Source organism: Osmerus eperlanus, chromosome 15, assembly GCF_963692335.1.
Source record: "Osmerus eperlanus chromosome 15, fOsmEpe2.1, whole genome shotgun sequence".
NCBI classification, from domain to species: domain Eukaryota; kingdom Metazoa; phylum Chordata; class Actinopteri; order Osmeriformes; family Osmeridae; genus Osmerus; species Osmerus eperlanus.
In genome coordinates, this window is record NC_085032.1 from 1832858 (window position 1) to 1858376 (window position 25519).

The following is a 25519-nucleotide window of genomic DNA, read 5'->3' on the forward strand; positions in this document are numbered from 1 at the left end:
AAATGCCCTGTCTGCTCCAATTCGGTCACGACTTTATTAGAATAAAACCGCTCAATACAACGCTTTTTTCCAAAACATTTTTTTGCAGGGAAAATGGCACAAAAAAAAATCTAAATCATCAGGCGGACCAGATTTTTAGGTCGGCCAGTCTTGTCCTGCTGGCCGCCTGTGGCCGACCGCTGGCATAGACAGAGAAGTTGTTAAGGAGCATAAGAATAAGAGGTCTAGTATAAGGTTGGTTGGGAGTTTGGGGCAAAGTCTATGGTTTAATGTTAGGGCCTCATGTGCGTTGATTGGAAAGACTGCAAGTCAGGGCAATCTGTGAAACTCGGGCTTTAGCTTGTCCTTAGTGCTGGGGTCTGGCTTCACTAGCTGTGAGGTGTTAGCTATCGGCAGTACTGTTATCACTATATGCTTAATTTAGCCTCTCACCCTGACAGCATGTCTCAACACTGGCTAATCAGGAGCTAGCTAATTAGCCCCTAAGGTGCTAGCATAAACCACATTAGCACGCTGACCCGTGCCAACCCTGCCTTGGCAGAATGCTAATTCAAGAGGCCTTCTCTCTTTCCCTCACTCTTCTGTTCTTCTCATCCCTTCATCACTATACCCTTATGACCATTTCATTGAAATCCCCAGATTTCTCTTACTCTTGGTTTTGCAAGCTGTCTCTCGTCACCTGCTTCTTTCCTCCCTTATTTCCTTGTTCACACCCCATCTTTATATCTTCATTAATTTCCCCCCTGAACTTTATTCCCCCCCTGGCCTTCCCCCCCTGTCTTACTAGGTAACCTGGACCTGACTGGCCCTAAGCAGGTGTTCAAGGCGGAGAACAACCCCTGGGTGACACCTATTGCAGATCAATTCCAGCTGGGAGTCTCGCATGTTTTTGAGTATGTCCGTTCAGAGACATACAAATAGTAAGTAGATATTTGTAAAACACTCTACACAGGGCTCACAATTTACTCCCAACTTTATTATTATAATTTGGAGCACCCACCCAAAAATGTCATATCTTTTCAGATCTTCAAATTCTGCATGCTAGTTTTATTTATTAATTTTTTGTTTAACCTTTATTTACCCAGGCAAAGATCATTAAAAGATCATTAAGAACAAATTTGTATTTACATTGATGGCCTGACAAAAAGCACAAATCTTTTTGAGGGGAAGGGGGCTAAGGAAAAAAAATCTGGTTAAAAAGCACAGTGGCACACAACCACAGCAATACAGACATACAGAAAAAAGCACAAAAGCAACAACAAATAACAAGCAGGTTAAACAAAGCAGGGCATTAATAACATAGGGAGATTATTTACAACAACCACAATCAAGGCACAGACTGACACTGGCAGGTATGAACAAAGGATACAGGCAGGGGACAAAACAGGCAACATAAGTAGTTAGCTCCCTGTCAATCTGCATTAAAGTTAAGAACGTAAAGATGATTTTTTATTGGTTGTGTAACGTTTGATAGAATGGTGGACCATCCACTATCAGCTCACAGCAGTCACACACTTTCAAGCCCTGCTCTGTAAGGCAAGTGCATCGATGCATCAGTACAAAGTGCAATTAAACCCATATTCATCTAAAGCAAATTTCACCGCATCAAAGGGACGATGGACGGGGCCATGTACCGTCAAATCTTGGGTGAGAACCTCCTTTCCTCAGCCAGGGCATTGAAAATGGGTTATGTATGGGTATTCCAGCATGACAATGACCCAAAACACACGGTCAAGGCAAGAAAGGAGTGGCTCAAGAAGAAGCACATTATGGTCCTGGAGTGGCCTAGCCAGTCTCCAGACCTTAATCCCATAGAAAATCTGTGGAGGGAGCTGAAGGTTCGAGTTGCCAAACGTCAGCCTTGAAACCTTAATGACAAAATCCCTCCTGAGATGTGTGCAAACTTGGTGGCCAACTACAAGAAACGTCTGACCTCTGTGATTGCCAACAAGGGTTTTACCAGCAAGTACTAAGTCATGTTTTGCAGATGGGTCAAATACTTATTTCACGCATAAAAATGTAATTGTCGCAATTATATTATAATATGAGCTATCACCTGCCCAATAAACATTTTAACATTAGTCAGTCTTAACAACAGCAAATAATTCATTTAGCCTCATTTGCCTTTTGCTGAATGAAACAAATCTCGTTTTTATTAAGTAATTTTGCCATCGAAAAATAGCAAGGATGTGTGGGTAATATTGTTGTCAAAGATTCTATAGCCCGCCCACCCACTAGTGATGGGAAGTTCGGATCATTTTACAGACTCGGTTCGTTGCTCAACATTGTATAGCCAATTCCCTGGCAAACACGTATATCATATTCTCATGTAGGTTAGTGCATGTAAACCAGCAGATACTATTTTAAAAGAAATGCCTGCATTAAAATAATGTATCATGACAGTTTGTATGATTTGAAATGGTCATTTATTATCATACTAGCATTTAATTATCACGGCAAACAATTACGCTGCACTGAACTACCAAAAAGTTAAAATAACGAAACCTGTAATTATCATCAAACAGAGAGAATTAAGAAGAGTGGCCATTTCTAGTTGAAAAACATGGAAGCATGGCCGCCCTTGTAGCCATTTTTGTTTGTGAAGGAAATTTTTTGCTTGCAGTGTAAAAAAGTTCACAACAAATTCCAAAGAGTTATTTACAGGGTTCTTACAGTAAAATAGAAAATCCTTTGCAGTAAGGGAGTACGATAATCCAAAAAGATAATAATTTAACTCGGTAATAAACATTTTCGTCTTCTCACACACAAAAAAATATCATCTGTGTTGTCACAAAAGGAACAAGCAGAGCTTATGTCAGTATACTTTGCTATATTGACATTCACTGGGTATATTTTATGTAAGGTTTTGAAGTGAACCTCCTTTACCTTATTTGTAATACAGTATTTACTCGATAACAGCCAAGCTTTTTGCCAGTCAATGTCCTGAACCAAATATTCCCAGTAGAACTTCCCTTTAGGTGTTATCCTTTTTCTGAATTGAAAGAGCTGGCGAACATTTTCATTATCACACTTTCTGGCTAACACATCAATCCCATTCAAAAGTAATTTATGTTGTGTTGCATTGCCCATACCAAAAGAAAGGTGACTTTTGATAAGTTGGATTAACCCCTTAGGGATAGCTTTAGTGAGTGAGTTAAATTCTCTAAATGGGACTGGGAGGCCATGACGTGACAGAAATTGTTCATATGTCAACATAGTGCCAGATCCATCAAACAAAGAAATAATATTATGAATGCTATTTTCAAACCATCTAGAGAAAAACAGGGATTTATTTTTAACTGTAATATCTGCATTGTTCCAAATGAGTGTTTTATGAGGTGAAAAGTTGTGAATGAAACACAGTTTCCATGCAAGAAGACATTGTTGGTGAAATTTAGAAAACATGACAGGTAATTTGGTAGGGGCATAATTACATTTCAAAACAAAAGAAAGACCCCCAATCCGGATAAATATATGATTGGGAATAAAAAAAACATAATGTGTATAAGACATCTCCTTATCCAGCCGACCCTAAATGAATTAACCGTGTATGTGAAATCTAAGAAATCTAAACCTCCCCAGGCTTTGCAATCAGAGAGCACCTCCTTCTTAAGTTTGTGACGCTTATTTTTCCAGATAAAGTCCAGAACATTTTTATTAATCTCTTTTAAGGATTTATTATTAATAAATAAAGAGAGAGAGGGATATACAAAGTGAGAGAGGCCATCTGCCTTGGATAAAAGAGTTCTACCAAACATAGATAAGTCTCTTTGCAACCAAGAGTTAAAAATATTTTTTTTTTGTCATTGTCGCTGTATAGTTTAAATGCTGTCTATGAGTTACATTTTTAGTTATGTGAATACCAAGGTATTTAACAGTATGTTTTACTGGAATATTTTTCATGACACTGTCATCACACTCATGCAAAAGAAGGATCTCACACTTGGAAGTGTTCATCTTAAGACCTGAGGCACTTGCGAACTGCTCAACCAAAGTTAACGCACAAGACAGCTGATCCTTGTCTTGCATAAACAAAATGGTGTCATCTGCCAATTGTGCAATTTTTATTTCTCTGTCAAAAATATTTATGCCTTTAAATTCAAGATCATTAACTACATTTAAGGCCAGTAATTCTGTGACCAGAAGAAATAAGAAGGGAGACACTGGGCATCCCTGCCTTATTCCACGGTTGATCTCAAATCTATTAGTCATATTATGGTTAATTATCACAGAACTATTGATATCCTTATATAGCATTTCAATAATATTAATAAAGTAATCACCAAAACCAAATAACTTAAGAGTTTTCAAAAGAAATGCATGTTCAATAGTGCCAAAGGCCTTGTAGACGTCTAAAAAAAGAAGAAGAGCCTGTGACTGTACTGCATCATCATAGTCTACCAGATCAAGCGCAAGTCTTACATTGTTTGTTATATGACGATTTTTTATAAAGCCAGACTGTGTTTCTGATATGATGTCACCAAGGCCAGTTTTGAGTCTATTTGCATAGACTAAGGCTAATATTTTATACCTCCTAATAGTGGAGTGTCCTTTTGGCTGTCCAGTGTAATTGTTATCAACTTATGATCAGATAGTGGTGCAAATGAATGTAAGACTTCCTTAACAAAATGTATAGCTGATTGGGAGATTAAAAAAAGATAAATTCTCGATGTGTTGAGTTTTTGTTTGGCCAGGTGAAGTCCATTAGATCAGGGTTAAAAAAAACGTAATGTATCAACCAGAGAAAGGGCAGAACACAAGGACAAAATCAAATTATTTGCAAGAGGACCCTGACTCAATCTGGGGGGGGAATCTATCAACACTAGAATCAACACACTCGTTAAAGTCACCCCCAAAGATAACATAAGAGTCAATATATTTGTTAAGAAGTAATTTGGTATTATTCGATATCTGGACAAATAAAGTTTTGTTGGCCAAACGCAAATTATAACAATAAACATTACATACAATAAAAATGCCATTGTCTTGTCTTATGACAATCATTACCCATCTTCCCTCAGGATTTCACTGTTTCCAACACTTCACCTTTGAATTTGTGTAAAAGTATAGCAACCCCTGCTGAGTTATTACTTACATGACTATAATGTATAGTATTTCCCCATTGCGATCTCCAAAATCTAATTCAGTCGAGTGAGTTTCTTGGAGCATTATAATGTCTGCCTCGCTTCTTTTACAAAATTAAAATAAAGCTTTCCTCTTCACAGTATCACGCATTCCTCTTACATTTAAAGACAAAAAAGACGAAGACTTGAAAACATAATCCAACAGTGAAAGATAACAGTTAACTCTTAGCAAAAACTTACAAACTTACAAACTCACCTACAAAGGAGAGGTGGATAACAACTATAACTTTCCATAACACAGTGTTGGGATGTTCAGTTTCAGATTTGTTTTTAATTGTTATGTACCGTTTTATGTACCGCGTCAAAGGGCAGGAATACCTGGTATAAAATGCTGTGTTTCCTTTACATTTTCCTTACAGTCAGTGGATATTATATAAAAAAGGGTTAACAAAAAAAAGACAGACTTGAGCTGAGCAACTTAAACCATAATGAATGTAACTTGAGTCCTCGTGAATAGTTCAGAGGTTGTAAAGAGAAAAGAAAAATCAAGTTCACTTCTGTGAACTCTTTTTCATAGCAAGATAGCACAGGGATTAATATACAGCACTTTTTTTCTCCCTTATCCGAAATCTGAGAAGCTGTATTTCTTCCCGTCAATAAGGGCGTATGAGCTCTTAAAAGACGCTCTCTTACCCTCCTCTCGTGCCTTCTTAACCTTTTAAGGAGTGAGTTCTAAATATTACCGACGCTTCTACCAGAGTGAGTTATTTTTCCAAAACGGAAGCTAGCTAGTTTTAGTTAGCTTCCGTTACCTAGCAACCTAGCATAATACTCGTAGCAATGCTACTACCTGCTAGTGTTACTTGTTAGCCTCCTAATTGTAAATTTTGAAGCCATACTATAGCGTTTTTCATATAGTTTTTGTCTATCGGAAAATAGTTGGTTGGAATGTTCCGAATCACACGTGTGACGGTACTCTGTGGGGCCCGCTTTCGAACGATCACATATGTGTGACGCTACTCCTTAACGGGTTAACTAATGGCCAGAGCCTTTCCCTCGCTGCTCTGTCCTCAGGAGGCAGAGGCTACGTGATGGTCAGATGTTTAGATTGAAAATACTTGGACTCCCTGACGGCATACCATACTGCGTCTCAAACTCGCCGTACTGCGAAGAGGATGATGATAGATCTGTTCCTCCTTTCTTGTTTAGATCCAAGACGAGGAACAATGTCAACTCCTGCATGTAGACTGTCACAGACGTCAGCTGCCACGTGTTGTAGAATGTCTATGACTCTCTTTCTCACGTTCTCCCCGTCAGTTTCTTCCAGACCATGATGTTTCAAAAATCATTTCCAGCTATAGCATCTTCTTCACCTGAGTCCACAGGAGAATGCATAGCACTGGTGTTAGCACTAGCTGCCATTGCCACATCTCGAGGATCCTGCAGCATCGTAGTCTTCTGCTTTCTTTTCAGAATCAAAATCAGAATTCGGTTTATTCGCCATGTATGTTATACAAACACGGAATTTACTGTGTTACTGTGTTCCAGTGGGCTCACCATCTGCAGGAGGGGTCATGGGGGTCGGGTGCAGTGTGAGACGGGCGGCGGCCAAAGGCGGGGGCCTTGGCGGTCCGATCCTCGGCTGCAGAAGCCAGCTCTAGGGACGTGGAACGTCACCTCGCTGGCGGGAAAGGAGCCTGAGCTGTTGCGCGAGGTAGAGAGGTTCCGGCTAGATATAGTTGGCCTCGCCTCAACGCACAGCATCGGCTCCGGAACCAGTCTCCTTGAGAGGGGTTGGACTCTCTTCCACTCTGGAGTTGCCCTCGGTGAGAAGCGTCGAGCTGGGGTGGGAATACTTGTTTCCCCTCGGTTCGGCGCCTGTACATTGGGGTTCACCCCGGTGGACGAGAGGGTAGCCTCCCTCCGCCTTCGGGTGGGGGGACGGGTCCTCACTGTTGTTTGTGCTTATGCACCAAACGGCAGCGCAGAGTACCCACCCTTTTTGGAGTCTCTGGGGGGGGTGCTGGAAAGCGCTCCTCCCGGAGATGCCCTCGTTCTCCTGGGGGACTTCAATGCTCATGTGGGCAATGACAGTGAGACCTGGAGGGGTGTGATTGGGAAGAACGGCCCCCCTGATCTGAACCCGAGCGGTGTTTTGTTGTTGGACTTCTGTGTTAGACATGGCTTGTCCATAACGAACACCATGTTCAAGCATAAGGGTGTCCATATGTGCACTTGGCACCAGGACACCCGAGGTCTCAGTTCGATGATCGACTTTGTAGTCGTGTCGTCGGATCTGAGGCTGAATGTCTTGGACACTCGGGTGAGGAGAGGGGCGGAGCTGTCAACTAATCACCACCTGGTGGTGAGTTGGCTATGATGGTGGGGGAAGACAAGGCCATAGAGAATGACTTCCGAACGGCTTCGAAAAGGTTCTGGACCACCATCCGGCGACTCGGGAGGGGGAAGCAGTGCACCGTCAACGCTGTATATGGTGGGGATGGTGCGCTGCTGAACTCGACGGGGGACGTCCTAGATCGGTGGAAGGAATACTTTGAAGAACTCCTTAATTCCACCAACACGCTTTCCGACGTGGAGGCAGAGTCTGGGGACATCGGGGGGGCCCCCTCTATCTCTGGGGCTGAGGTCACCGAGGTGGTTATAAAGCTCCGCGTTGGCAGGGCCCCTGGGGTGGATGAGGTCCGCCCGGAGTTCCTTAAGGCTCTGGATGTTGTAGAGCTGTCTTGGTTGACACAACTTTGCAACATCGCGTGGACATCGGGGACAGTGCCTCTGGACTGGCAGACCGGGGTGGTGGTTCCCTTCTTTAAAAAGGGGGACCAGAGGGTGTGCTCCAACTTTAGGGGGATCACACTCTTCAGCCTCCCTGGGAAAGTCTATTCAGGGGTCCTGGAGAGGAGGGTCCGTCGGATTGTCGAACCTCGGATTCAGGAGGAGCAATGTGGTTTTCGTCCTGGCTGTGGAACTGTGGACCAGCTCTACACCCTCGGCAGGGTCCTGGAGGGTGCATGGGAGTTTGCCCAACCAGTCTACACATGTTTTGTGTCCCTTGGGGGCTCATGTGAAGGGTGCTCTGGGAGTACGGGGTACCGGATTCCCTGATCGGGGCTGTTCGGTCCCTGTACGACCGGTGCCAGAGTTTGGTCCGCATTGCCGGTAGTAAGTCGAAGTTGTTACCGGTGAGGGTTGGACTCCGCCAGGGCTGCCCGTTGTCACCGATTCTGTTCATAACTTATATGGACAGAATTTCTAGGCGCAGCCAGGTCGTTGAGGGGGTCAGGTATGGTGACCTCAGGATCGGGTCGCTGCTTTTTGCAGATTATGTGGTCCTGTTGGCTTCATCGGGCCGTGACCTTCAGCTCTCACTGGAGCGGTTCGCAACCGAATGCGAAGCGGCTGGGATGGGAATCAGCACCTCCAATCTGAGGCCATGGTTATCGACCGGAAAAGGGTGGAGTGCAATCTCCGGGTCGGAGAGGAGATCTTGTCCCAAGCGGAGGAGTTCAAGTATCTCGGGGTCTTGTTCACGAGTGAGGGAAGAATGGAGCGCGAGATCGACAGGCGGATCGGTGCGGCGTCCGCAGTGATGCGGGCTCTGCATCGGTCCGTCGTGGTAAAGAAGGCGAAGCTCTCTATTTACCAGTCGATCTACGTTCCTACCCTCACCTATGGTCACGAACTGTGGGTAGTGACCGAAAGAACGAGATCGCGAATACAAGCGGCCAAAATGAGTTTTCTCCGCAGGGTGTCCGGGCTCTCCCTTAGAGATTGGGTGAGAAGCTCGGTCATCCGGGAGGGGCTCAGAGTAGAACTGCTGCTGCTCCGCGTTGAGGGGGGCCAGTTGAGGTGGCTCGGGCATCTGATAAGGATACCTCCCTGGTGAGGTGTTCTGGGCACATCCCACTGGAAAGAGCCCCCGAGGAAGACCCAGGACACGCTGGAGGGACTATGTCTCTCAGCTGGCCTGGGAACCACTCGGGGGTCCCCCTGGAAGAGCTGGTGGAAGTGGCCGGGGAGAGGGAAGTCGGGGCCTCCCTGCTTAGGTTGCTGCCCCGCGACCCGACCCCCGGAAAAGCGGCAGATGATGGATGGATGGATGAATTTACTGTGGCAGGGAGGTGCAAACACTAAACATACACAAATCTTAAATTAAGTAAAGGTACAGAATTTTAACTATTCCTAAGAACTAAACCTAAGAATAAAACTATTTAAATATAAAATGTAATATATTTAAAAATAAGAAGAAGAATGAGCAGCATGAGTGGTCAACATAGTGCAATCAGATACTGGGTTAAATAATGAATGAATGCCAAGGGGAGTCCTTGGCCTTGTTGAAGAGGCCAGTAGCAGATGTAAAGAAACTGTTCTTATGGCGTGAGGTTTTGGTCCTGATGGACCGCAGCCTTCTGCCGGAGGGGAGTAGCTGGAACAGGGAGTGGCCAGGGTGGGAGGGGTCTGCCACAATCTTCCTCGCTTGCCTCAGGGTCCTCGAGGTGTGCAGGTCCTCGAGGGTAGGCAGATTGCAGCCGATCACCTTCTCAGCAGTGCGGATGATACACTGCAGTCTGCTCTTGTCCTTGGCAGTGGCAGCAGCGTACCAGATGGTGATGGAAGAGGTGAGGATGGACTCAATGATGGCTGTGTAGAAGTGCACCATCATTGTCTTTGGCAGGTTGAATTTCTTCAGCTGCCATAGGAAGTACATTCTCTGTTGTGCTTTCTTGGTGAGGGAGCTGATGTTCAGTTCCCACTTGAGGTCCTGGGAGAGGATGGTACCCTTTTCGCTTCAATCTTCTGCCCATACACTCAACTCGAAGTGTCTCTAATTTAAAAAAAACATAACACACGTGCTTTCTCAAAATTATGGTTAAATTATTAGTTGTTTTACCACTTCACTTGAACTTTCTCGACGAGCATGGGTTTACATGTCTACCTGCGACGACGCCATCTTGGCTCCTCTATCATTCACGTCTTACTAAACCTAGTCACGCGAAAGTGAACGAGGTAAACAAATCCTTTCTGTTTCCTCTTCTGAGCCTATAAAGGTCACATGAAAAATTATCCAAAGATCCGTATCTGAAGACCCAGTCAAAATGAACAAATCATTTCTGTTTTATCTAGCTACCACTGAGCCTATGCAGGTCACGTGAAAAAGGATCCAAAGACGTACCCGGCAGATGAACGAATCGTTCACCTCCCGACCGTGTCTTCGGATCAATGTTTAGTTCCTCTGCCAACCGAGTCTTCGGATCAATGATTCATTTATCTGCCGGGTACGAGTCTTTGATCCTTTTTCACGTGACCTGCATTGGTTAGTAGAGGAAACTGTTACCTCTCCCGAGACACGGCCATGGGAAAATGAACGAATCTCTCGTTGAGAGGACTCGTTACTCCCGAGTCCTTGTAAGGATTCGTTCAAAATGAACGAATCGTTCACGAACGACACATCACTACCACCCACACATGTTGCGATTGTTTCCCATCCTGTTGTGTTGTGTTGCATTGCGTTGCGTGTTGAGTAAGTGATAAGTAGGCTACCCCATGCCCTTCAAACACAAAAGTGGCTGCAGGAAGCGGCCCGAACGCAAAGAGCAGAATGAAAGGGTGGCAAAGCTGGCAAAATGATCTTCATCTGGATTTGTGGCGAACAGTGTTCAAGAGTACGCTATGTCTGACCCCCAGCCCAACAGCAATGAGTGTGAAACTCAGCCACCAGGGTAGGCTAATCACATAACGTTTACTGTCTGGTATAGCCTAATTGAATGCATTTAGACATGGGTATTAAACGTCATAAAATGCACGTATAGGCCTATAGGCTAAGGCAGCAGCCAGGTTAGATATTATAAACTATGTGCAGGATGTAGTCGGAAAATAGCTAAATCTATTTCATTAAAACATATTGTAGCAACCCTTAATGTGTATTGTACATCATAAGTACATTTCCCTGCGCCTCGCTAAGCTCAACACAATAATTTCGCCTGACGATAGGTCGGCAAAGGGCCCGTTGGTGAGATATGCACTCGGGCCCGCCAAGTCATTGTTACGCCGCTGCCGCCGTGTCGGACATTTTCCAGTGCGAATTTCTATTATCCTACTGCAAGTGAATGCAGCATGAGACAACTCTACCCACCCTCCCCACACCGCCGAGTCGGACATCTGAGAGCGAGTTTCATTTGAACACAAGGCGCAAACTGACCAGGGCTGCGTTTCCAGAAAACGTTGTAAGCCTAAAGGCCGAATTATACTACTCCGACTCCGTTACAGACAGACGGACGGAGTTGGACGGATTCGTTGAATTTATAGTACTCCGAAGGCTGTGGGTGCTGAAAACAATTCACCGCCAGAAGAGTAGGTGGCGCTGCACTGCGATGCTAGTTAGGTTATCGAAAAGTCTGAGCAAATTTACAAATTAGCCGTTTCATCAATAAAATAAGCACATTTTCAGCAACTACACTGCCCATTTCTAGTCACATTTTAATTCAAATGCTGATTTACATGTTCTGTTTAGCTGAAATATGAATTGTAAAAACTTACAGCAATGGCGGTCAAAGGATTCTGTACGTCTTTTTGGTCACGTTAACCCCGCCCCTGACGCAAGCGGTTCTTAATACGGACCAATCACAGCCAAGGGGTATCCGTAAAATGACGGACGGACAGACGGATAGTCAGGAAAATTAGGAGGTGCACGTAGAGCTCTCCGAGGGGCTCGGAGAGGGCTCAGAGAGGGCGTTCCACGTCGGAGAGGGCGTTCCCTGTGTCCGTGTCTGTGAAAACGGAGTAGTATAAATCGGCCTTAAGTTGATCATAGAATCCATCGTACGACGAATCTTAGTTTTACGGGCCGTTCCCAAAGACACCGTAGCTAAAATGTCTCTTGAAAATTCTTAGCTCTTGAAAGCGCATAGATTAGCCTACTCCTTACGAGCATGTTTGGGAAATGCACGTAAGAAATATCGATGGTTTCGTTATTTTGCTTGATCGTTACTAAGATCCATCGTTATCGGGAAACGCAGCCCAGGCTCCAACTCAAGCAAGCACACCGGAGGAATGAGGTATTACTAATCAATTATATAGTTGTATTTGTATCTATTTATAAACCTTTAGATGTGTGAGTTATATAAATATTTCCGACGGTCCCCACAGCTTAAGTTATTTTTCCGAAACGGTAGCTAGCTAGCTTTAGTTAGCTTCCGGGATAAGTTAGCTAGCAGACTTGGGGAAAGCAACAACAACAAAGATGTGCTTTCTATGCTCAGGGTGCTCTCCTAAGAAATATATGTAGAGCTAACGTTTTGATAAAATATATTTTATGCAACACGTTAGAGCTAACTTTTTGATAAAATATATTATATGCAACACGTTAGAGCTAACTTTTTGATAAAATATATTATATGCAACACGTTAGCTCTACTTACTGTGGGTTGGTTAGGTGTAAGGTATGTGTAATGTAGGAATAAGGCTAGTTTTGTTTAACCGTAAATGTTTGTCTCGCATGCATGCTCGTGTTATATTATCAGTCATTGAGTATGATACATAAAGACTCAACAAACCGATTCAACCCCTTAGATGCGAGTTCTAAATATTTTCGACGCTCCCACCAGTTATTTTTCTGAAACGGAAGCTAGCTAGCTTTAGTTAGCTTCCGTTACCGAGCAACCTAGCATAATACTCGTAGCAATGCTACTACCTGCTAATGTTACTTGTTAGCCTCCTCATTGTACATTTTGAAACCATACTATAGCTTTTGTCATATAGTTTTTGTCTATCGGAAAATAGTCAGTTGGAGAGTTCGAAAATGTACATGTGCAAAATCGCACAGAAAACAAGAAAATGAGTGACAAAAATACCTAAATGTTGGGAATAATGGATGAGAAAAATAAGAAACAGGTGATTGAAAATCAAAACTACATTAAAACACTAACTGACATTCTAGTTCTAACTGCCACATAAAACACATCCCAACGGGGTCACAGGGAGCCATCTGACTCAGAAAAAAGGGTGTTTTTCTAGCTATGTTAGATTTGCTGGCCAACCATGATCCTATGATTAAAAAAAGACTTGAGCAGCAAGCTAAAAATGCAACAATACACTATCAAAACGAAATACTGGAATGTTTGGCTGCAATGGTTAGAGAAGAAATCATTCAAGAGGTTAAAAAGAGCATACAGCTTTCAGTGATAGTAGATGAAACTAAAGATGTTCAGAAAAAAGAGCAAATCTAATTTGTTCTAAGACACTATTACAATGGTGTCGTTCATGAGAGCTTTCTAGAGTTTGAAGTGGCAGAACGCCTGGATGCTTCCGCGTTAACTGACAAGATTATATGCTTTCTTGAGAAGCATGGGCTTGAGTATAAGGAAAACCTTGTAGGCCAGGGCTATGATGGCACTGCAGTGATGAGCGGGGTACATGCAGAGTCCAAGCGAAAAAGTAGCCAAACATGCTTTCTATGTTCATTGCAGTGCACACTGCTTGAACTTAGTAATAGTAGACTCTGAAAAGTGTAACGGATGCGGGAAACTTCTTCTCATTGTTAGAGCGTATGTATGTATTCATGTCTGGGTCTTATGTACATAACAAATGGCTGGAAGTGCAGCAGGAGATGTTTGATGGAACTCCAAAGGCTTAAGGCCGAATTATACTTCTCCGACTCCGTTACGGACAGACGGACAGTGTCGGACGGATTGGTTGAATTTATAGTACTCCGAAGGCTGTGGGTGCTGAAAACAATTCACCGCCAGAAGAGTAGGTGGCGCAACGGTTTTTTGTAAGTCGTCGTCGAGTGTTTATTTACCTAGGTTATCGAGAAGTTGGAGCAAATGTACAAATTAGCCGTTTCATCAATAAACTACGCACATTTTCAGCAACTACACTGCCCATTTCTCGTCACATTTTAATTCAGATGCTGATTTACATGTACTGTTTAGCTGAAATATGAATTGTAAAAACTTACAGCAATGGCGGTCAAAGGATTCGGTTCGTCCTGTTTATCACGGCAACCCTGCCCCCGCCCCTGACGCAAGCTGTTCTTAATACGGACCAATCACAGCCAAGGGGTATCTGTAAAATGACGAACAGTCAGGAAAATCAGGAGGTGCACGTAGAGCTCTCCGAGGGGCTCGGAGAGGGCACGGAGAGGGCGTTCCCTGTCTCCGTCTCCGTAAAAACGCAGAAGTATAAATCGGCCTTTAGTGATACATGTTGGGCCTGCAGGCACATAGCATGTTGCAATGTTATGGATAGGTTTCCTGCAATAATTCAGGTGCTTGAAGAGATTGCATCTGAGAACCATCCACAAAGAGCTGTTGAAGCAAGAGGGATATTGGTTCAGATTGATTTGAATTTTCTTGGATGCCTTGTACTGTTCCGAAAGGTTTTAAGTGACTAATTATTTGTCAGACATGCTCCAGTCTAAAACAGTGGACTATGCTAAGGCTGTCGAACTAATTGAAGCACTTAGAGACATTGCTACATTATCGTTGTGAAGCTTCTTTTGATGAAGTGTGGAGGGAAACACTTGATCTATGTCAAAGAAGTGTTATTGATACCACTCAGCGAAACCCAAAGAGGTCCAGACAAACAACAAGGGCACTTCAAGATAGTGTCATCGCTTCCACCTTGGGACAGTATGTAGTTCCAGATAGCAAACACACCTTTTGTGTCATTGTGTACTATCCAGTTATGGATAACATGATTGGAGAAATAGAAAGACGGTTTTCTAACACAAATTGTAACATAATCCAAGGTGTCCAGGCACTAAACCCGTCAAGTACTACTTTTTTGAGAGAGGAGGCTGTTCTTTTATTGGCTAATACTTATGTTTCAAATATTGAGGATCTTAAACATGAGTTACATCAGACGAGGAGAGTACTAGAGAGAAAAGAGAAGGAAATGGAGTGTCCTACCACTCTGATGGAGTAAACTCAGTTTTTGGACCCATACCAGGAAGTTTTTTACAAGTTGTTAAGGTTGTGTAAAATAGCAGTAGTTTTACCTGTGAGCAGTGCATCGTGTGAACAAAGTTTTTCAACTCTTCGGATCATAAAAAATTACTTGCGGTCTATTATGACAGAGAATCAAGTTTGGCTGTACTCAGCATTGAATCAAAACACACTAAAGCTTTGGATCTAAATACGTTTGTGAGGCATTTTGCTGAACAACATGGTAATCGCCCCATTCAGCTCTTGTAGGAATGCCAACATCATGCTCTGCTTACTGGTGTAATGTGTATTTTTTTGTGGGGGGACTGACCCCCAAAAACGTTTAAAGTTGTTATAATGTACAGTATGTATACTGGATGTAAGTTAAAACAGTATTTTTGTTGTAAGGCGGGATAATCAGTTATTATTCATTAAACTTTGTCTGCCACATAATGTTTCTAAGGCTTTAATAATGTGCCATAATAATGTAGCCTAATGTTTTTGAGCTAAAATGTCTTAATTTGGGGGCATTCCAATTAAACATTAAGTTCAAGTCTTTTGTCTTTTATATTGTCAGGTACACAGGCCAACACAGGGTTAGACTGTGCACTGAAATTCTTAGGACAAGACAACGCAAAGTAACCTGGCATATCATGAAATATAAGTACTCAGAACAAATTTACACTTATGACAAGCTAACATATATACCTCCTAAACAGGGCCGTTGCTAGGAATTCTGGGCCCCCTGAAAGAATATTGGTATGGGCCCCAGACTTTTCATTGCTAAAGATCAATTTTACACCACTTTTTGTCTTAGACTATACATATTATAATTTTTTCTTTATTTTTCTGTTTCTCTGTGTTCTTGACAGTGTCTGACGCAATGCACCCAATTATTTAATTTTTTCAATTAACCACATTATGTAAAAATCAAGCACCTGGTGCAACACACCCAAACTCACATTATCAATGCCATAGCTTTAGAGAAACAGCTTCACTTTATTATTGTATGAAGATGGCAAGCTGTAAGATTAGCCCCTGCTTAACATTAACAACTCATGTCAACAGGCTACGATAGCAGTTTAGTTTTAGTAAACACTCATGTAAGAATGGAAAATTGTGTGCTACTGGAATTTTTTGACAGCGTATTATAACGTTTGGCGAATTAGAACCCTACTGATCTTTTCTGTGGATAATATTTAGTGGATCATTTTGTAATGTCAGCCTTGTCAGGCGATTATTTTACACTGCTGACCACACGTAACGATAAACGTTAGTGTCATTCGGTTAACACAGTAATGTTAGTAGCTGGCTAAGCGCTAGCTCCCAACATTAGTCACTCCAACATCGTGACGTTGGACAAGGCGAGCTATGCTATTTCTCGTGAACCACAGGGTGCCTGTGCAGCTAGCTTAACACTCACCTTTCTTGGAAAAAAAATCGCTGATATTCTGGGCTCCTGATGTGCTCCTGGCCTCTCTTTTTTGGCGTCCCGATTTATGTTTTGGCATTGTCAGTTCTCTATTGATAACCAGCTGGCTGCTGCTGCAGTTTGTGAGCAATAACGTTACGCGCAAATTTTCAAAAGAGGAGCGAACCATGGACCAAACAATTTTTTAAAAGAAGGGTGTTACTGTTCGGAAAATATAAACATTTTTTTCTTTCAATTTTGCGGCTTTGTTTTAACTCTGATGCTTTAGTATGAGTATTAGTTAGGCCTATGCATAATAATTTAGTCATAGAAAGGGAAGCCTACATAATAGGCTACTGGGGTTTTTGTGCCTCTCTCCCCCCCCCCCCCCCCCCCCCCCCCTAGAATTGTCATCATCTTTCACACCTAAACGACGGACCTGCTCCTAAATATCCAAAATAATAAGCAATAGAGTAAACTATACCTATAATACACATAATATCCTATACTAGCCTTATAATCTATACTAACGTAGAGACAAGTAGGGTACACTTAGTGCAATATTGCTGATTGTGCAACCATTAGCTAAAGTGACAGTGTGTAAAGTGACTAGTCGACAGTGTATCAATATACAAATCAATGTTCATTCAGAAGCCTGATAGCCCTTGGAAAGAAACTGTGGTTCAATCTACGTGTGCGAGACCGAATGCTTCAGTATCGTCTGCCAGAAGGCAACAGGGTAAAAAGACTGGAGGATGGGTGGTAACAGTCTGATTGATTAATAATAACTGCGATTAAATCAGCATATATACTTCTGCCACCGGGTGCCACCCCTCAAAATCTCCTGCCACCCTCTTGCCACCCCATTAATATTTTTCTAGATCCGCCCCTGGTTTGTGCACATTTATTGCGGAACATGACTTGTCATTCACACTTTCTTAGCCACTGGTCACCCTGTGCAGAAAACTAGCAGAAGACAAAAAAGCGTTTCTCTCCCAAAAAAAAACAATATCGCAAGCGCAATATTAGTTTTTCCTCGAGAAACATCATGGCTTGCAAACGACCGAAGCATGGTAGTTAGCCCCACCTCTCTTGAATACATATTAGATAATACCCAATTGCTTTGAAAGTGCCAAGTCAATGAAAGGAATAGTTAAGATAAGTTCAAGACAAAATCAATGTATTTATTATTGTATTTTTAATGTGTGGTGCAGGTGTCTGTTACACTCAAGTTGAGTATCACAGAAGACTGGACAATGAGTACAGGAAATCAAGAGAGTATATGGTATCACAATATGGGAGGATTCAAGGCGATTAACATAGCGTTTGCAGGCACTGAAAAAGGACACAGAATGCCAGATAGCTTTTGTTTAGGTCTTTAGACAGGGCGGGGGGGGGGGGGGGGGGGAGTTGGTTGGCGATCATGTAGAGACAGAAATGACATGCCGTCATGTAAATAAGATAAATAACAGAAGGCCATTTAGTTTGTTTAATAAAAGAGCAAGCTATAGACCTGTTTTATAGGAATGGTAACCTTAAATGACCTATTTTGTGATTTGGGGGGGGCGGGGCCCCTAATATAATGGTAGGGGAAACACTGATGGCATTATACACTTTGGTAATATTGTGACCTCTGATCTACCCTAGTGTCACAGACATTTCCTAGTCGCTTCTTACAAAGACCCTTATGGCTATACAGGCTATATATGGCTTATGGCTATACAGGCATAATAAAACAGTATAATGACAGTTTATCAATGATACAAGAAACATAATTAATAGATTCTCTAGGATGTCCAGGATTCTCTCCTGGACATAACCAAGGGTTATGTGCTCATGAGCTTAATATTGCAAGGTATAGATCAAACATTGTTTATTATATTCAGAACATTTCAAACAGTATTGAAGTAATAATAGTAATAATAATAATCATTATCTTTAATTGTTGTTAACTGATCAATGGTTTAAGGACAGACCTCTTCACTCTCCTCCTTATAGTATTTAAAGCTACAGACACAGAAATGGCATGGCCTAAGGAAAGCTCATTGTGGGACTGCTCGTAGTGGCTGTAATTCTGCACCATGGCTGAATTTCGGGAAAGAGACTTCAGATACAGTATTAGGGGACCACTAAGCATACAAAAACAGCATACCATGGGACCTTTAACGGAAGGGTACCAACAATTTTGTGTATGTATATGGATATTCTATACAGCTCTGGAAAAAAAATTGACCACTGAACCTTTTTCTTTCCTTTCAAATAATTAAATGAGGAAAGTTTCGAGTGACGAACAGAAGGGTTCAACTTGCAGTGGCCTCCTGAACTCTTCTGTTCCTCAAAAGAAAAAAAAATCACAACATTGTTGGAAAGGAAATAAAAAGGTGCAGTGGTCTCTTGATTTTTTCCAGAACTGTACATACGAGTATGAGAAGGCTATATGATAGACATCAGTAGAATAGAATAATAGGTTCAGAGATGTTTTCCAGGCGGTTCTCCCCTAGGGAGAAATGCAGAATCATCTTAGAATGCTTTTTACTCAAAGTGTAGTCCCAAAAGACTTGACCAGACTGAAAAATAGTAGGAGTGATTTCTTCCTCAGGTTTCTGTTGCAAGAGACACACCCTCTAAGTTTGACGGTCATTCGCTGGGACGGCTCCTTTTCTATTTGGCCAATGGCCAATGTAAGGTTTTATCACTAGTCTTTGCTAGCAATGGCGCTAATTGCATCCTGTCAATAGGAAACAACCCTGCATGATGCATTACCCTTCAGTCAAGCCAGGCCCCTGGTTCCCTCTGCTCACCCTTTCCATTCTTCTCATAAGTCATCTGCCCTTATTGATTGGCCGATTCATCAAAAGCAACACACCATTGAATATTCTGTCTCGACCATTAGTATTTGGGATTGATATAAAGTTATTTTATTTTGGGATCAGAGTAGTGGCAAACTGTGGTGGCAGTTTTGAGCATTGGGTCGTTCTGTAAAAGTACCACTTCATTGTCACACATTCAGTATTGCCACATACAACTTCTGTTCATACACAAGTAGTGCAACATTTTCAAATGCAATACTTGGGAGTGTGCACTGGAATTTGATTTACCCTTTAAAATTAGCCTCAGTTGAACCTTTCTAACATCTATTAAAGAAGTCTATAAGATGTATATTAGTTCTTTTTTTTTCTCACCGAAGTGTTGTTGAATAATACGACATTTGCCAGTTATTGGGACTACTTGAAATTCTTAGGAATAAAATGTGACAGAAGTATTTGGGTCAATGACAAATTGGGTCCTCAAAGTATTTTCTAAATAAATATTTTTACATCTGGAACAATGTGTTTAAACAAGTCTCGTTATTTAAGTAACATGCAGTGTTTACATATAAATATTATTTTTTTCACAGTATTTTTAACTTTTTAACTTATTTATAATAATTTGAGATTATTGCATTTCAGTGGAGAGGTATTTTTACCATCCGATTTGACATGTAAAGAACTAGAAGTGCCAAGCCGGTTTTACTAGAAGCGCGGTTATGAGTCTTTGAGTCTTGTTATTATTTATACCTCTCGATATGTCAGAAATGCTAGTGTAAGCTATTTTATTGAGTGGGCTGTTATAATGTTAGGCAGGAATTCCAAAAGGGTGACTTTGATTGTGAAGGAGGAAGTCGTGTGCGAAGAGAGTGGAGACAATGCGTGGCCAGCCGAATGCAGGTGTCACGGAGCCCTGTAGTCTGTACCCTGTGTCTCTAATTATTATAAATTAATAGTGCACAGTGCCTGTGATGCAGTCCGTGATTAAGATGTCAGTGAAACACACAAATAAAGATTACTTGAACTACATTTACATGTATTCATTTAGCAGACGCTTTTATCCAAATCCAAACTATAGATAGTGCATAGTGCCTGTGATACAATTGGTGGCACACACACAAAGATTCTTGAAATTAAATATAGGGCAGAGTGCCAGTGATAATGTCAGTGACACAAACAGATATCTGGAATTATAGATAGATAGTGCAGTGCTTGTGATGCAGCTGGTGATGAGAGTTCTTTTCAGTGGTTCTGGTATGTATATTTTTCAGACCACAATTGAAATTCTCTGTCATCTCTGAAGTACTTGTTCAACCTCCACGTCATCTACTCTAGTCAAATTGCCAATGATGTGGAAGCCTAGATTCATGCAAATGATTATGTAACCTTCATTTGTCTGCTGTTTCCTACGTTATCAATTGCTCATGTTTTGTTGAGAATTTATTATATTTAGTCATTTAGCAGACACTCATATCCAGAGCAACTTACAGTAAGTATGAAGACATTAGCTCTCTGTTAAATTGTCTTACCACCACAAACATCTAGACCAGGGGTCACTAATTGGCGGACCGCGGTCCGGACCCGGACCCAGGTGGATCCCTATCCGGACCTGGACCTATAACCAATATATTATTATGGAATTAATTCATTTTGACGGAACGTTTCCATTTTAACCGGCACATCTTTTTGTTCCAACAAAATGTGGTTTCTATCTTACTTATCCAATACAAAGGTCCAATCAGGAGCTTTAATAACTGTAATCACCATGACAACTCACTCACTGAAAGTTGGCCGCAACCTCTGTGGGTCAGGTTGTGTGTGTCCTTCGCAACAACGCAGTCTAATCGATTTGCTATCAGTACATGTTTCTTCCTTAGCGAAAAACATGGCGTGCTCTAAACCCGGCGAAAAGTTGATTCCAAAAATACCTAATTTCAGACAAGTATGCATTTGTGCTGCCGGTGGGGAGCACAAAACTGATGTGTTTAATGAGACGGTTGCCCTTGTCAATAGTGGTAGCTAATGTGAAACGTCACTATCATGGCCGTGGGAACTAGGAGTGCTGTAGCACCCCCTGACAGCACGAGAATTTCCAATGATATGACTTGAAAATTCACCACCGCGGCACAGCCCAGCCCAGCAGTAGTGGACTGGCCATCGGGAGCACCGGGAGAAGAATAACAATGGAAAACCATTGGCTATGGTCACTATGACACAAGGCATGGACACTTTGAACAAAATTACCCCCAGAACTCTGAGGTAAGGCCCAGAAAAATAAACCATATTTGTTCCAGACCCTGGACTGAAGGGAGAGCCCGGACACCCTGCGGAGAAAGCTCATTTTGGCCGCTTTTGGCCGTATTCGCGATCTCGTTCTTTCGGTCACTACCCACAGTTCGTGACCATAGGTGAGGGTAGGAACGTAGATCGACTGGTAAATAGAGAGCTTCGCCTTTCAACTCAGCTCCTTCTTCACCACGACGGACCGATGCAGAGCCCGCATCACTGCGGACGCCGCACCGATCCGCCTGTCGATCTTGCGCTCCATTCTTCCCTCACTCGTGAACAAGACCCCGAGATACTTGAACTCCTCCGCTTGGGTCAAGATCTCCTCCCCGACCCGGAGATTGCACTCCACCCTTTTCCGGTCGACAACCATTGCCTCAGATTTGGAGGTGCTGATTCCCATCCCAGCCGCTTCGCATTCGGTTGCAAACCGCTCCAGTGAGAGCTGAAGGTCGCGGCCCGATGAAGCCAACAGGACCACATCTGCAAAAAGCAGCGGCCCAATCCTGAGGTCACCAAACCGGACCCCCTCAACGCCCTGGCTGCGCCTAGAAATTCTGTCCATATAAGTTGAACAGAATCGGTGACAAAGGGCAGCCCTGGCGGAGTCCAACCCTCACCAGGAAGAAGTTCGACTTATTACTGGCAATGCGGACCAAACTCTGGCACCGGTCGTACAGGGACCGGACAGCCCCGATCAGGGAATCCGGTACCCCGTACTCTCGGAGCACCCCCCACATGAGCCCCCGAGGGACATGGTCGAATGCCTTTTCCAAATCCACAAAACATGTGTATACTGGTTGGGCGAACTCCCATGTACCCTCCAGGACTCTGCCGAGGGTATAGAGCTTGGTCCACTGTTCCACGGCCAGGACGAAAACCACATTGCTCCTCCTGAATCCGAGGTTCGACAATCCGACGGACCCTCCTCTCCAGGACCCCTGAATAGACTTTCCCAGGGAGGCTGAGGAGTGTGATCCCCCTAAAGTTGGAGCACACCCTCTGGTCCCCCTTTTTAAAGAGGGGAACCACCACCCCGGTCTGCCAGTCCAGTGGCACTGTCCCCGATGTCCACGCGATGTTGTGTCAACCAAGACAGCCCTACAACATCCAGAGCCTTAAGGAACTCCGGGCGGACCTCATCCACCCCAGGGGCCCTGCCACCGCGGAGCTTTTCAACCACCTCGGCGACCTCAGCCCCAGAGATAGAAGGGCCCCCCCCCCCGATGTCCCCAGACTCTGCCTCCACGTCGGAAAGCGTGTTGGTGGAATTAAGGAGGTCTTCGAAGTATTCCTTCCACCGATCCAGGACGTCCCCCGTCGAGGTCAGCAGCGCACCATCCCCACCATATACAGTGTTGACAGTGCACTGCTTCCCCCTCCTGAGTCGCCGGATGGTGGTCCAGAACCTTTTTTCGAAGCCGTTCGGAAGTCATTCTCCATGGCCTCGCCGAACTCCTCCCATGCCCGGGTTTTTGCCTCCGCGACCGCCAAAGCCGCGTTCCGCTTGGCCTGCCGGTACACATCAGCTGCCTCTGGAGTCCTACCAGCCAATAAAGTCCAATAGGCCTCCTTCTTCAGCTTGACGGCATCCCTCACCTCCGGAGTCCACCACCGGGTTCGAGGGTTACCGCCGCGACATGCACCGACCGCCTTGCGGCCGCAGCTCCGGTCAGCCGCTTCAACAATGGATGCCCGGAACATGACCCATTCGGACTCAATGTCCCCGGCCCCCCCCCGAGACATGATCGAAGCTCTCCCGGAGGTGTGAGTTGAAGCTCCTTCTGACAGGGGGTTCTGCCAGCCGTTCCCAGAAGACCCTCACATTACGTTTGGGCCTGCCAGGCCTGACCGGCGTCCTCCCCAACCATCGTAGCCAACTCACCACCAGGTGGTGATCAGTTGACAGCTCCACCCCTCTCCTCACCCGAGTGTCCAAGACATTTGGCCCCAAGTCCGATGACACGACTACAAAGTCGATCATCGAACTGAGACCTCGGGTGTCCTTGTGCCAGGTGCACATATGGACACCCTTATGCTTGAACATGGTGTTCGTTATGGACAAGCCGTGTCTAGCACAGAAGTCCAATAAAAAAACACCACTCGGTTTCACATCGGGGGGGGCCGTTCCTCCCAATCACGCCCCTCCAGGTCTCACTGTCATTGCCCACATGAGCATTGAAGTCCCCCAGGAGGACGAGGGAATCTCCGGGAGGAGCGCTTTCCAGCACCCCCCCCCCAGAGACTCCAAAAAGGGTGGGTACTCTGAGCTTCCGTTTGGTGCGTAAGCACAAACAACAGTGAGGACCCGTCCCCCCACCCGAAGGCGGAGGGAGGCTACCCTCTCGTCCACCTGGGTGAACCCCAATGTACTGGCGCCGAACCGAGGGGAAACAAGTATTCCCACCCCAGCTCGACGCCTCTCACCAAGGGCAACTCCAGAGTGGAAGAGAGTCCAGCCCCTCTCAAGGAGACTGGTTCCGGAGCCTATGCTGTGAGTCGAGGCGAGGCAGACTATATCTAGCCGGAATCTCTCTACCTCACGCACCAGCTCAGGCTTCTTTCCTGACAGTTCCACGTCCCTAGAGCTAGCTTCTGCAGCCGAGGATCGGACCAACGCCCCCGCCTTCGGCCGCCGCCCGTCTCACACTGCACCCGACCCCCATGACCCCGCCTGTAGGTGGTGAGCCCGCTGGAAGGGGGTCCCACGTTGCTTCTTCGGGCTGAGCCCGGCCGGGCCCCATGGGAAAAGGCCCGGCCACCAGGCGCTCGCCATCAAGCCCCACCCCCGGGCCTGGCTCCAGGGTGGGGCCCCGGTGACCCGCGTCCGGGCAAGGGCAGCTGGGAACCATTGTTGTTTTTCTTCATGGTGAGTTTTTTGAGCTTTGCTAAAACGAAAGCACGCAAACCAAAAACGCTGCAAATACATAAACACGTTGCGAAAACAAAAGCACGCAAACCAAAAACGCTGCAAATACATAAACGCATTGCAAAAACGAAAGCAGGCAAACCAAAAACGTTGCAGCCAGTTTTCACAGCGGAAGTTGTCCAGGCCTCTAGGGGGAGCGTTAAGTGGAACAGCTTGATTTTTGGCCCCACGGAGCGAAAGAGAGCATATGAGAAGTTTGGACCAACATCGAAGTAAAGAGGCGACATAAAAAGGTTAGTATTCATTTTTACATGTGGCCCTCCTCTTTTACAGTTTTTTAAAAGAGCAATTTCGATTTTGGTCCCATTTCCAAAACAAACTTCTCATATGTTCTCTCTCTCTCTCGCTCCGTGGGGCCGAAAATCAAGTTGTTCCATTTAGCGCTTAGGCACTTCTAACCCACCTAAGTCGATTCTGTTTGCTTCGACAACAGAAGTGGAAACAACTAACGTTATCATTTCAATGATATCTAGTCAATCTGTTGAAAACAGTGTTGTGTAGATTTATTTGTACATTTTTATTTCAAGTCTCCCCCTTCGATGTTTCAATGAGTGCTGTTGGCCGTGTTGCGTCTTTGCTCCGCAGCTTCACTCGTTGTAGACCAACCAATCAGCGCGCAGCTCATCTATATATTCATGAGCATACCATAAAAGGGAGAAAACCTCTTATTTTACTCCAGGGCTATTACACAGGGTGCATAGGGGCATATTTTCAGTCCAACCAATGTTACATACCCTATTCGGAGACCTTAAAGTGGAACTGAACTGCAATTAGACACAGTGATATTATAATAGTATATACATTTATTTTAAAACAATTGGGTTCTATAGACTTATTTAGCTGTTTCTGATTGGACGAGAGACGTTCCTTGACGTTCCATGAGTTGAAATATCCCAGGACATCCGAACTCTGACTTTTCACAGCTAATAATAAATCACTCCGCGATGAAACATTCGCGACTATACCTCGCTGCGTAAATTATGTACTTAAAAAGAACTGGGCGCCGCCATGTTTAAATGACGTATACATCTGACGTCACGAGAATGGTTGCGCTCAATTTC

General features: G+C 44.1%; 1 protein-coding gene across 2 annotated transcripts in view; it reads left to right on the forward strand.

The window, feature by feature from the left end:
* Positions 1 to 25519, forward strand: part of rsu1 (Ras suppressor protein 1) — a 110882-nt gene that overhangs the window by 61577 nt on the left and 23786 nt on the right. For both annotated transcript variants that reach the window (XM_062479603.1, XM_062479602.1), the window contains exon 8: positions 788 to 920. In XM_062479603.1, the coding sequence (XP_062335587.1) occupies positions 788 to 920 (133 nt within the window). The remainder of the gene's footprint in view (positions 1 to 787; positions 921 to 25519) is intronic.